This window comes from Anas platyrhynchos, chromosome 16 (genome assembly GCF_047663525.1).
Source record: "Anas platyrhynchos isolate ZD024472 breed Pekin duck chromosome 16, IASCAAS_PekinDuck_T2T, whole genome shotgun sequence".
NCBI classification, from domain to species: Eukaryota; Metazoa; Chordata; class Aves; order Anseriformes; family Anatidae; genus Anas; species Anas platyrhynchos.
Window position 1 is genome coordinate 3,311,448 of NC_092602.1, and position 14,198 is coordinate 3,325,645.

Consider the following 14,198-nt stretch of genomic DNA (forward strand, 5'->3'; position numbering starts at 1 on the left):
CAAAGGCATCTACGTATCCACTGAACAAGAACATGACAGCAAATTTCCCCAGAGGATCCTGCTAACACTTCCTCATACCGTTGTGGCAAAGGAGACTGAGATAACATTCTCTATGGCCAATTACTGGGTTTTGTCATTTCAGATCCAAAGGCTACCACAAGTGGCAATGAAAACCCCAGAAACAACCCTGTCCTTTGGGAACTGGAGAAAGCCTGAATTGCCTCACGCAACTCACCAGAAAACAGAATTCCTGAGGCTGCTTAAGATGGATAAATCTGGCTGGTTTTGGATAGTTTTTAAGACCTGGTTTGACTAATCAGAACTTTTTTTTTCCCCTTGTTCTGTATTAGAAAGGAAGACCGAAGGCTCTGAAGATGTAAGGGGCTGAAGAACAAAACTTAGGATGAGGATGGGAGAGCAGTAAGTTACCTGTGTTCAGTTTCTTCTATATGTTAAGGGAGAACTATTCCCAACCATCTCTGGTTGGATGTCATTTAGGCTGACCGTGATTTCACTCTTCTAATTGATTTTCCAAAGCAATGCCCCTTTCCCATCACCAACCACCTGCCCCTGATGTGCTCCTGGCACACACTACGAAGGTGCACACACCAAGGGACACACCAGGGCTGCACGCACCAAGAAGGTGCCAGTTACACCACAGCTGGTGCGCTGCAGGTGCGTGTAGTGTGACAGTCATTTTACACCTTTCTTCCCTCCCCTATCCCCCCAAGAAAACTCACGAGAAGATCCCATCCCTCACAGTTTTTTCACTATTTTGTTAGGTCACAAAAGTCAAGCGTTAAGTTTGGGCAGGAAATTAAATTCCCTCCCCTTCACTTTTATGCTTAAAAATTACCTTTTTCCCCCCTCATCCTTGATAGACAGGAGTTCAATAACCCTTTCCAGAAATGCTGGGAGAGCTTAGAAGCACTGCAGCCTGTTGGCTGGGCTCACTGTGGCTATACCAGCATCGAGCACCACAAATAAAACAGCACGACAACAGATGCACAGTTGCAGCCATAGCTGCTGCAAGCCAGAATTACACAGCACCTAAAACCAGAAGGCCAGCGATAGAGATGCTGGAAAATACCGAAAGGTCCCGAACCCAGTACGTGGCTTATTCTTCACACATTTTTCCAGCAGAGGATTTTTGTACGTGGATAACAGGCACGGTGACTGTGTGCACACACACGGGTGTATCCTTTCTGTCTTCAGCTGTCTCTTGCCGCGGTATGACTCAGCGCTGGGTTCTGTTAGCCACTCCTTTTTGATCATTTGAACTGACATCTAATTCATTACGAGCAACCAGCTTTCACCACCACCAACCTTCCGTCTGCTGACACAGATTATCTGATAGACCAGGCACCACTCGTGCTCAGTATTTACTGCAGGTACTCCAAAATCAGGTCTTTGACCATGAAAATGAAATGTTGCTTTATCCCAAAAGCGTAGTTGAGCTGTATGCCTCAAACCATTTTTTCCCCCAAAAAATGCATGTGTCAAAGCCCATGAAACATTCAATTAAGGTGTTATCTATCACCTTAATCAGTTTAATACCTGAGGAAAAAACTTTGTTAGTGTGAAAAAAGAAGGGAGCAGGGGAAATGGTGCTCTTCCGCTCTTACAGAAGCCAAGAAGGAAAACTTTTGATGAGATCAAAATTGACATAATTTTATCAGTGCACGGCATCTTCTAAGAGCAAACAGGAAGTTACACGAATTTAATTAAAAATAAAAAAACACGCCCATACTGTTATTAATACATTAGTCTGCTGAAGTAGAACAGCACACACAACCTTTGGCTGTCAGTCGAAGGCTTTTCTACTGCACTCACAAAGTGCCATTAGTGCTACGCATTAGAGAGCACAGGCTCGGCGAGGGAACAGCCTTTTAAAGAGGGAGAAAGTGACTTGAAGAGACAGAGCTACTGGCAGGGCTGTGTGTAGCATGCAGATCTTTCAAGCCTCATTTCAACAAATTAACTGTGATGTGGCAATCTTCACCGGGCTTGAGTCGGGACCTTTAACAAGATACAGCAAAACAGTCTGCAGACACTCAGCAGCCCTGCATCGGGGAAGGCAGGTCAGCTTCCCTGCTCCTGTTTAGCAGGAGTTGAGCACGTGCTTACTGGTTGCATTGGGAAGACAATATTAAAGGAGGCAGGAGAGAGGAACCTTGTTCCCCCCCAGGGCTGGGTTTTAATGGTACTTCTGAACCTGCACTTTGTGAAGTACAAATCAGAAACAATCCATGTCAAGCAGCATTGCTGGAGGACAGTGAGGAACTCGTGAGTTTGGTTCTTGTTACTCAAACTCACGGCTTACTGCACCTCTTCGTGCACAGCGATGGTGACACTGCCCGAATGGCAAACCAAGTTCCACCGCAGTGGGGTTTCCCACTCTCTACATCCTTTGAGAAGTTGCAGACGCCACAGGACCCTAATTTTGTATACACCACGTGCATCACATTACGGATGCAGGCAACTCCGAGCTGCACCATCCGTTTCCATGGCAATGGGACTGCATCAGCAGTCAGCTGGGTTGAGTTTAGGCCATCCTCACCTCGGCTCCAGCGCTGCACACAAATCCCTGCTGCTAACACAAACCAAGTGATGTCACCAGTAACCATGGTGCCCGCGCCGAGCTTTCCATGTGCCCTTTGCGCTCTAACATGCATCCTTCACGCATGACAATTGCTTTAATCCAATTAGTGCTCGTAAAAAAAACTGCACGAAGGGCCAGTGTCAATACTTATTTAGCAAAGGAAGGTTAGCTCGAGTCAACAGGACAACAATCCGAACACGAAGCTCTACGATTGCACTTCCACTTCTCGTTGCGCTGCACACGTAGGAATGACCTGTAACTGGAGAGAGGGGAAGGAAATCTGTTCCTCGTCAATAGTTTTATTAATGAAGGCAGAGGAGCAGCTGTTTTAAATATCCCCTTTCTAGGTTTGATCAATAGCTGGGCAATGCACAGTGCTTCGTTCCAGCTGGGCAGTATCTCTTATCCCAAACATCAGCACTTTGCTGGTTGAATATAAAACCTGTTTTTAAGTGCTCCTACCACCCGTTCGAAAACAAACAAAAGGAGTCCTAAAACGAGAGTGAGTTGTAAAGAGTGCACATGGAGAAACCAGAAGACTGCCCAGACAGGCAGGAACCCGGCCATCATACCACGAAAAGACCCTGCCATCTCCCACGCCGCTGCTCAGAGCCACCAGGAGGGCCAAGCACCTCCTGCCCTTCCCCTTCAAGCCAGTCTGGTTTCACTGGGTGTACCCAAACACATTAATTAGGCAGAAGATTTTGAGAGTAACCATAAAGCTGTTGTCATCTGTCTTCCCAATTGAGCATCGCACAGATGTAATTTCCAGGAAGGCTGACCCTTCAGGTCCTTCCCTGCTCTGCAGGGAGCTGCCCTCTGATCACCGCCCTGCCAGAAGCAGGAACATTATGGGGCTCTTCCCTCGAGTTTACCAAGCAAGAATTGGGACTATCACACACAAATGGCTGGCCTTTTGTCCCCTGCTTCAATCACCGTGTAATGCTGCCTCCAAGTAGGCAGCAAACACACCAAGAGAAAGAAAAGGATGTCATCCCTGAAGGGTCTTCCTGTCAGAAGAGCCACTTTCTGGCGGTAAGGATCTTGGTGTTCAGGAGATTCTGGGTCTGATCCTGCCACCCCTTCACTCTCCTGAGAGCTGCCTGAGGTGACGGTCACAGACCTTTGCACTGCCCCCAGCCCCAGGCATGACCAGCAGCTCCACCATGGCCAGCAGCTCCACCAACCTCCGAGGGCAGAAGGGCATCGCCACCAGGAGAACTCAACATACTGGGAGAATCCTGCAAGAAATCCCAGCCAGCAGAAGCAGAATAAAGCTGGACATTAAGAAGGCCCTGACCCAAAAAAGGGGCTGTTCTCACCCCAACAAGCACAGGTTACTTGTGCCTCATCTGAAGCATCATCACTCTTGGGTAATTTTCTTGTAATGTAAGACGTATTCCTAAAAAAAGCCCTAAAAATTAAAGCCGGGACAGGTTGTCATCAGGAGGCTCTTGCAAGACAGAGCACAGGTATGCACAGCATTAATTTGTAAAATATTGTATGCGCTGCATTATTTAGAATCAGGTCTAGAAATTAATGAAGCTGTTTGTACAATACCAGGATATTTTGAGGACAATCAATTGCACCGGACTATAAATAATTTACAGCATTAAGAGAACCGTTCTCATGGCCACTCATTAATCACTCCGCCTTACAAAGACACCCAGCCACACTCCTACGGAGCCAAGGCTGTATGTGCCAGAGGCACATGAATTAGGAATCACTTTATTATGGAGATACCTCAAACTTGTTTACCCCACACGCTCCATCTTTCAAAATGTCTGCTGCACTTCCAGCACAATATTTCATCTTACCTCAAGTATTTCCTTCCCTGTCTTTAAATGAATTTTTTACTGCGTTAGCTATTCCACACACACTGTCCATAAGGATTACTGTCCCTAGTTTAAGGAGAAAAAGCAAGTTGCCCATTATTGTGCTGTGAGTCAGAGATAAAATTTCAACTCCCTGTTTCAGATCAGTTCTGATCCTCCGACTATATCCCAGATTTTAGGAACCAAGTGCAACTATTCCCTAATGGGCTGTACACTGAACTACCAGAGGACTGGCTCAGAGAAATCCCCAGAATTTTCCTAATACCCGATTCATTACTTGCCTTCAGGTCCTAGAAGTGAGGCCCTAATCCAGATCAACAATCAATATTTTGTTCACAAGTAGACAGATCAAATTTTCTTTCATAAGAATACAAATGAAAGAGAAGGAAAAAGGATTTTTGACAGCCGCAAACCCAGTAGGATTATCGGTGCTGAAACTTTTATTAAAACTAGTACAAATCTGAAGTTTTAAATCATGTTTTGTTATAACCTTATCTCAGCTTCACTGAGTTTTGTTGGAGAGCACAAGCATGCCGACTGTAAAGGCACCATAGCTCATTACTCGAAAATAAAAACTTTCTTTACCAGGCATGGAAGAACAGCCAATTTAAGAACTGTTCCAAGATAATGACTACAAAAGCAGGAAAAAAAAAAAAAAAAAGTTTGCTATTTCTGTAGGTTTTTCCAAAACATTAATCCATATGGGTGCCAATGTCAACTCCTGCAAATTGGACGTTAAGTCTGGGAACACGGAATGCAGCCCTCCCTTGTTCCTGAAACAATGCAAGTGTGAGCATCTCAGTGTCCTCTTTCATAAGGACACAAACCTTTGTGATCACAGACAAAAGGTTATGAAAACCAGAGGAGGAAGAGAGAACATAAAAGTCACAGATTTTGAATCCTGCAGCATAGAAATTCACTAAAATCCTCAAATCGGGGTTTTGCTTTTAGGAGACTCCGCATCTTCCAAGGTCTCCGGAGCTGTCAGCAGTGTCACCTGCTTTTGAAATTAAAGCATACATGTCTATCTGTCCAGATGGCCAAGGCATCTGCAAACGAAATGAAAAAATAATCAGCCATCCTGTTCTTCGGTGTCCAGAGATGAAGGGTTGGTTTGCTTTCCCCCCCTCAATCTTTCACCATCTGCTGAGCCTGCTGGCAATTGCCAAGTGTAGCTAACAGTTTAAGGGACGAGACTTTTGCACCCAGATACCACCACGTGGCCTCAAGAATTACCGAAAACGGGCTTTGTGGGGTGGAGTCTGTTCTCAAAGGCCCAGCCTGAGAGCTACAGCCAAAGAAAGGAGAACGCAGGGCAGTGCGGGGGTCTGGAGCCCGTGATGAGCAACACACCACTGCCTTTTGGAAGGGAGGAAAGCGACTCCACCAGCACTACGACAGGTGAGCACAGCACACCGCAGATGCTTGGAAACATGCTCTGAATTTTCAGCAAAGCCAATAAATGCAGAGCCCTGAGGGACCGCAGAAGACGGGCTCATGTTAAAAGATGCAAAGAGCCCTCGACGCCCAGGATCCCGGCCAAGTTCAATGGGCAGTGCCGAGCAGATGGGTTTTCCTAAAGAGATTGCCACAAACAAGGGCCAGAGTCTTTCCCCAGCTGTGGACCCTTGAGGTGCTGAATGACAAAAGTATTACTGTTATTAACTCAAGAGGATGAAGTAGCATCTTAAAATAACTCCCATCCTCAAAAGGCAATCACTAGGTCCAAGAGAGCCTTTCTAAAATACTCCGTCTTGGGAGGAAGGTCACAAGTACCCAGAGGAAACTGCTCAGGTCACAAGTACCCAGAGAAAACTGCTCAGAGCAAGAGAGGACTGAAGCTGTTTACAACAGAGAAACAGAGAAAGCAAGCTGTGCACGCTGGTATAAATATAAGATTTAATAATGTGAGGAATCCTCTTGTCTTATGCAGGGGTCAGAAGGGGAATGGTCTCTCGGAATCCCATGCCATATGGAACTGCAGTAATGAATGGTATTAGGACGATAAATGGGCTGACCTTTGGCTAATAACATACTGATCTTCCTATGAATGCATTCATATCTTGGAATATAAACTTTCAGGAGATAGAGACTTAATATTAAAATGTGTGTTGTTTCTGGGGCAAAGGGGAGACACAGAAAGTACATTCACTAAACACACAAGAAAAGAAAGCATATGCTACAGGAGAGGATAGCTGCTGAGACAAACATGCAAACATCTAGAAGAGAAATAAGTAAGAGTCCTTTTAATAAGATCCATCTAAAGTATAATAGAGAAAAAATAGAGCGGTCCTATCCTTTGTGCCCAAGAGGCTTCGCAGTCCTTGCAGAGACAGAAACATTGCACGTGCCTTTGGGGTGATACACAGAGTCAGAGAAGACATCCATGACAAAGTCCTTGGTTCAGCATTTCTGCAGAAAGAAAGAAATCCCTACAGATGCTTAGAACAGTCCCCTCCAACTGTTTGTGCTTCATTTCGGGTCTCCACAGCCAGCACTCACCCCAGTAGCTTTCTGCTTATGTTAGGATAGGAGCCTGCAGTTCCCCCAGTTTTCCTTTGCAGTCCTGTGCGCAAGTCTGCAGGTCAAGTTTATCTAGACATCTCTCCCCCTTGGAAGCAGCAGTGGGATTTTAAATGTGTGTGTACAGATCTTATAAAAAAAAAGATTATGATCTAAAACTCTTGTCTAGAAAAGAGATGCAAAAGCTGATTTCATTGGTTTGAAATATTTTTTGCCTTTTATGCACCAGAACGACAGGCCACAGTGGACAGGAAGATCACTGATTCTGAGTTCAGATATAAAAATTAGTATGTTTCAATTGGACAGAAAAAGAGAGAAAAGTGCAGCTATGATGAAAAAAAAACAAACCACAACCATTGTGCACACGGAGGAGATGAGATCTAACTGCTCCGTGGCTAATACAGTGAGGGTTCCCAACCCAACCATGCCGACAACGCCGCGTGAGAGGTTTCCCATGAAAACAGTGATATTGATAGACTAAAATTTAATAGAGGAAAGCTACTCAGTTTAGACCTGCTAGGCTTCAAGCAACTGAAAGGTACATTAAGCCCTTTGCTGTAATGTAAAATTAACTTATTTATGGAAGAATCTAAGTGCTACTTAAAGTACTGAAACCACTGTCTCTGTAGATAATATTTCAGAAGCCAGCAGAAAGCAATACTTGAAAGACTCCTTGTTTCTCCACCCTCCACCTCCCCCAGAAAAGAGGAAAAAACAAAAGGAAGCAGCAGGCCACTCATCTCAGTTTTCACAGGTTTACAAACCAGCTTGGGGAACTTCAAGCATAAGAGGAGCTACAGAGCAACGTGGGCACGGACACAATGATTTATTGTATGTCTCGCCTGCCGAGTGGCACAGCGTACCAACAACAGTTTATATAACGTGCAATTTTAATTCTCCCATCCTGCAAACATGGTAAATGTGAGTACAGCCTGTCCTGGCTCGATGGAAGGATCCTTTGCTACTTGGGCATGATGCTGCTTACATCAAAACTGGTGGAAATTTTGTTATGGGTTGCAACACGATGGAGGGACTGTTCTCTCCTGGAAGGAGATGAAAGGACCTTCCACTGCAAAGGCAAAAATCTCCATAGAAATGTCTTAAAATGTGACCACAGTATTACAGCTTGAGTCTGAACGTCCATGCCAACATGTCTTGGAGGGACTACTTCTGCAAAAAGGGTTCCCAGAGCAACTGCATGGAGCAGTTGTTTCATCCCCAGCTAGGAAGATCTTTTTGGAGATCTTTAGCTGGGAGGATGCTGAAATCCGGGAGAATGATATGATTGCTCTTGAAAGAGCAGCTTTCTACCAACTGGTTTGGAGCTTAATAGGGAACTTCACTCATAAGCTTGAAGTTAAATGAGTGATCAACTTCAAGGACGTGCTTAAGACTGCCTAAAACCCTTGAGGAATACTTGTGACATCTCCTTTTTACCTTGTTGGAAAACTGCTTCTTACAGAACGGGCTGATTGGCGTCTCCAGTGGTAACAACACCGTATTGTATGCAACAAATGTCTTTGAAATGAACCTTTTGCTCTTAAGAATTGCTCCTCTCCCCAGGAACTACTCTAAATGGTTCTGTTCTACACATTTCAGACAAACATTTTTAAGAAATGCCTCTACACTGCTGTTTTATACAGATATCTCTGCTTGTTCCCCTAAGGAGGCTCAACCTACATGGCTTGCTTCTCCTGTGGCCTCCCTGCACATTTCAGACGCAAAATAAAAGACAGACACGAAGCACTTTCCCATTCTCTGAAAGGAACGCAAGTCATGCTCCCCACTGCTCTCTCTCCAGCAGCTGTCTCACAGACAAAACCTCCGCTTCTAAATCACACTGAAGAAAAAGGACATTTCATAGCATGGTCTAGGAAAAGCTCCCATTGAAGCTAGCAGGAATCTTTCCACCAATTTCAAGAAGCAAATCCCTACCTAATGCTAATAAACAGAACAGAAACTCCATATACTACCATAAGTGACTTTTCTGTTTTTGATAATTTTATTTTTTTATTTTCTATTTGAGCTAAGATGACTATTTTTAGTGTAAAGCACAGCTAAGCTTTCCTCCTGTAATACTCATAACAGAGTAAAGTCACTTGCTTGCCATGTACTTCTGTAGCTCACCTGCATCTTGGGCTACATCCAGCATCTCTTACTGTCCTGCGCTGGGTAGGTGGAAGGAGAGCAGAGACCTGATAACATCACTTCCCAGCATACCAGATACTGGACCTCACCTATGAAGAAACCTGATTTTGCTGCATATCAAAGAATTAGAAATTTAGAAGCAGGGCTGGATGGAGGTGTAGTTTCTCATGTAGTTTCCTGGGCCGCTGCACTTCCCCCCTGCACGAAGCCCTCACTGCATATCCAGTCCCTTGACATGAAGAACTGGCCAAAATCACTGTCAAGTGGACAAAGTGGAGCCCAGTGCTCTGCATTAATTATTTTAACTGCTGAAAGCGAACAGCAAACTCATCCCACTGACCAAGTCCTCCACAGCCAAATAGTTCATCTGACAGCACGCCTCGTGCAGGCACTCCCCAGTTAACAATTCATCCTCCGTTAAATTAGGTGGGCTTTTCCTCCTTAATCACATCGTTCTCCTGCACGCTCTGCTGCTCGCTGAGGAGTTCTGCACAGCCAACACACTGCTTCCATTAGCCAGCTCTTTATTTAAAGCAGCTGGGCTAAATTTGGAAGAAAAAACTTGTGACAAAATAGTTACAACAATATTCAAAGCTACTACAGCATCAGGAAAAGCTAGACAAAAATGATGCCACCTAGGAATAATGTTTACTAATTTACGTTCACATTTAGGTCAAGCGCACAAAGATGATACATATCCTGTATTAGTGTCAGAGAAAGGAATTCTGCAGTTATCACTCGAAAACGCACACCATACACTGCCGTGGCAGTCGAGTCCAAGTGTATGAGTCCACAAAGAAATACAATTGGATGGCTGGGGGAGAGAAGGGGTAGAGTTGTGCTTTTGCTATATTTTTTACCTTAATTTTAAGTCATTTTAGGTTTTAAACCAAAGCAGATTCTGCTAGCATTCATCCCATCACAGAAAGAGGAGTCTAATACTGCCAACTCAGTATTAGACGTGTGCTTTGTTGGATAAGCAAAATTAAATTTTATTTAAGGTGCAGGACAATGAAATAACTCTTCAAATTCATTTCCTTTTAAAAATGCTCCCAGTTGGATTTCAAACACTGGGAGAACATGGGCACAGAGGATTTGAGTTATAAAAAACCAACATTTTTATTAGCTGTTTTATTGAAGAGAGGGGATTTAACAAAAAGTCCCACCAGTATTCAACAGCCTATTAAAAATAACATAAGTTTTATGCCTCGACTGATTAGTATCTGTCTCATAGTGGCACATAACCATTACATCTAGATTTTTCCCCTAAATTCCAAGTAACGCCTGTTTCTTCAGCCCAATATCCTCCAGTTCAGTACCCAAACCCGTAGCTCAATGCTTCCCTCCTTTTGAACAGCCTATCCATGAGTCAGTATTTCCCCAGGTAGGTAGAACACACAGAGGTTTTCTAATTTAAGGACGAAAGGAGGCAGAACTTCAGGAATTTATAACTGGAAGTTCATATTCCGTTTTCCCCCTGCTCAGAAAACCTCAACTTTAAAATAATTAATTCTCCACATGAATGAATACATTCTCCACATGCTCTTTCACACGAAGCCCTGTGTCAGCCTGCACCAAACACACCAGCAGAAGCGTTACTGACCTGTATCATGTACAGCTGCGCGATTCGATATTCTTCCACGCTCATTGGAAGGGGAATACGATACTCCTTTATAAGCATTTTGAATACAAAGTCTTTCGTCCACTTAGAAACACAATCCAGAAGCTTTTAGTAAAGGCTCCTTAAATAATGGCAAGCAAATGCATTGAGGATCCCTGAAACAGAGCGAGAGAGAGCAGCAGTTATTTTCCATTCTTATTGGAGAACATCCTACCAAGAAAAAAAAATAAATAAATGAGCTCAAACGTTAATTTTTGTAATAGCAATAAGCTTAATAGCAGAGATGAGAATCCCTGGAGTGTTACCAGACCCTTAATATCAAATTGAACAGAATCTTTTAGAGGAATTTTGATTTGCTTCATGGGATACCATTAAAGCTATTACCCTCCTGACCTTTGCCACCGTATCAATCAGACTTTCATATGCAATAGCATCTCCATGGGAGAGATGTGACAAAAGCTCAAAATGAATAGGCAGACCTTTTGTTGCTAGACAATAAAGTATCTCTCCAATGTCAGCAACACACCAGAGATGCATCTACTCAAAGGTACCATGTTTTATCCTCTCGTGTTTTTCAGCTGCAAGAAAAGGCAGTAATTAGACTCCTTCAGCCCTCACAAACTCTGTGGAGAAGAATGTCATTTGGATTCTAACAATGAGGACAGCCAAAATGCATTTTTCTCCCCTCTTTTATTTGGAATTACTGTCTTGGTAGGATCCATTCTTTTCCACCTCCAAACAGTCTACAGGCACAATCCTCCCATCATTGATGGCAACATCAGACTCATTTTTATACTCCTGCTGCATAAGAATACAGCCAAAGATCAAAGTGCAACCAAAAAATCCCATCATACCCAGCCTTGAGGCAACTTGATAAAATTATGGCTTAAGAATATAGGGAATATAGCATTTACTACACTAAGGGTTAAAGCAGTTTCAAAACAAATGTCCTTAAGATTCCCCACAGGCTGTAGATAAAAACAATGAAATAATCTAAGGAAGGGGAAAAAACAAGACCAGGGAGGAAGAGAGGGCGCAAGGGGTGAAGTTGCCTGCTATCAGCACTTTGGTGACTGCTTTCCTAGCATGGAAAGCACTCGCCTGATTCCTCTTCATCATCAAAACTCCCCTTTCTGCTGTGCCTGCTTACTGGGAGTCCCCTAATACAGCTGCTGGAGGGAACATGGCCCCAAACCCTACACCTGGGGAAAAAATCCCTGAATCAAAACCACCGACTTATCTAGTGGATTAAACTGCAGCCTGGGAACCAGGAAACTCCCCTCCGCTATCACGGCTCTCCATACATCTCGCTGTTTGCACAGCACTTCACTGACCTTTTACGAGGTTCAGAGAGGTTAAAACACGTGCCCGTGGTCACAGAGCAACCAGGGACGAAACGCAGCGGTGAAACCCGGGTCTGGGACTCCTGATCTGCTCCAACCTCTCTGCCACACCTGGCCCAGCACCAAGCTTGTGCAGGGGCATGGACCACCACCATGGGCCAGCCACGGGCTTGGCACAAACCAGGGCTGCTCCTGCAGCCCCCTTGCTGCTTTGTTGCCAGCTCGCTGCTGTTCGGTGGCCACGTTTCTGGTTTGGCTGTAAAGCCCATCCATCCTGGACCAACTCTTCTGGAACAAGCTATCCGTCTAGTGCCGCATCAGCTGAACGATTTATTTTCAAATTCAATTCCATTTCATTTTATTGCTGTCAGAGTAATCTGTGTGTATGTATGCACAGAGGGGGGAAATAATAAATAATAATAATTCATCTTTGCCATGCAAACTCCGTGGAAAACAGTTCTGGGAAGGCTGCGCTCCTCAACGCTGCCGTGCCTACACGCAGGCGTCTGCATGTCCGCACGCACGTGCAGGATTTCCTTCATCAAGCTAATCCTCCAGAACAGGTGGGGATAATCTCATTAGGTGGGTTTTAATTAGTGTCATGGCAAAGAACAACAATAACCTCCATAAGATGGATCTTAAATGCCATCCCAGATCTGCACTGGTGAGATGCCAGGATCCCAACTCTTGGAGCTGATGGGAGACTCAGCAACGTGGCTGGAGCAGTTCTTTATACTTAGAGATCTTTGAAAATCTGATTTAAAAGCTTCTCCTCCCCAAAAAAATGCTCTGGAAGTGATTCTGCTCCCACCAAAAGAACGTCAGTCACGTCTGCCTCTGCTGCTTGCTAAAACCAGGATATTTCCTATCGATTGGAAGAGATGAATAAAACAAAAATAGAACCTTAAAAGCAATAAAATGGCAGGAAACCAGTACCAAGAAGGAAAAAAATGTGTTTATAATGAAGTGCCAGGCAGGCAATAATTCAGATGGCCAAGACACGGGAGAGACTGCTTTATTACAGACACAAAACACAACCGTTTTGGCCCCCAGCAGCTCAGCAGCAGCCACCACCAGCCACAGCACTCGCTTGCTCGAGTGCACCAGGCTCGAGGAGCATGGCTGGTCCCAGCCACGGGTCCTGGTCCAGCTGGCTTCTGCTTTCCACTTTCCTGTGGTCAGTATGGTTTGGTTCAGCCTGCAGGTCCCCAAGGGGCAGCAGAATCTGCTCCTGTGCCTGCGGAAAGGCAGCGCTCCCACGGACTGCTCCGGCAGCTGCCCTCTGCAGCCAGACCCGAAGGCTGGGCAGAAAGCAGCCCTGGAAATAGCCTGGGCAATAGCAAGAGGCAGGTTTCAACCCCACCCTGACTGTGAGGGAGGTGCAAAGAGCAAGGCAGGACAAAATGGCACTTTCAGGCACTCACAGCAGCCTCTTTCCAATGTCTCGAGGCTTTAAAGAGAACCAAAGCACACCAGGACTGCTTACTGTACTGCCCAAGCAAAACAGAGAGCACAGCAAACACTGCAGAGAGAAAAGAGAGCCCTTCTGGGATGACACAGATTTGAAAATCAGGTCTCACAACGTGGTCTGTGTCCCTGGCACTCACCCCCATCCAGCTGCATTTCGATGGCAGGCTGGATTTCGGCTGCCCGGCCTCCGAGCACCGAGCTGCACCTTCCACGGGCAGCACGTTCGTGCAGGCCGTTATTCAATTTGTACACAGACCTGATAGTAACTGTACGAGCCAGGCACATAATTTTATACCTCAATTATTTCAGAATCAGGCTTTCAAAGCATCATAATTATACCGCAGAGTCAATATCCTGCCGCGATGAGTCAGGTCCACCTTTGAGCTATTGCTTCAGGCTGGATGGAGGCTAAGGCACTGTGTGCTGCATTTCCTTCTCATTTTCACATTTTCCCTCGTAACAGCGGCAAGCTTCTTATGGAGGTGCCCTTTCTTTAAACAGGGGAGCTATCAGGATCTGCAGAAGCTGAGCAGATCGAGAGAGACAGCGAAATCCTCAGCTTAGTCCCCGAACTTGGTGTCTGGGCCGTCACTTCAGGAGCATCAGGGCCAGGCTCCCCGTTACTAAACGAGGTAGCAAAGGGCGGATGACAACCG

At 45.1% G+C, this 14,198-nt stretch overlaps 1 protein-coding gene across 12 annotated transcripts in view; it reads right to left on the bottom strand.

Moving 5' to 3' along the window:
* The window catches only part of PITPNM2 (phosphatidylinositol transfer protein membrane associated 2), a 133,565-nt gene that overhangs the window by 56,637 nt on the left and 62,730 nt on the right, over positions 1-14,198 (bottom strand). For all 12 annotated transcript variants that reach the window (XM_072024363.1, XM_038187403.2, XM_027469731.3 and 9 more), the window contains one exon: positions 10,712-10,884. In XM_072024363.1, coding sequence (XP_071880464.1) covers positions 10,712-10,789 — 78 coding nt within the window. In that variant the 5' untranslated portion in view covers positions 10,790-10,884. The remainder of the gene's footprint in view (positions 1-10,711; positions 10,885-14,198) is intronic.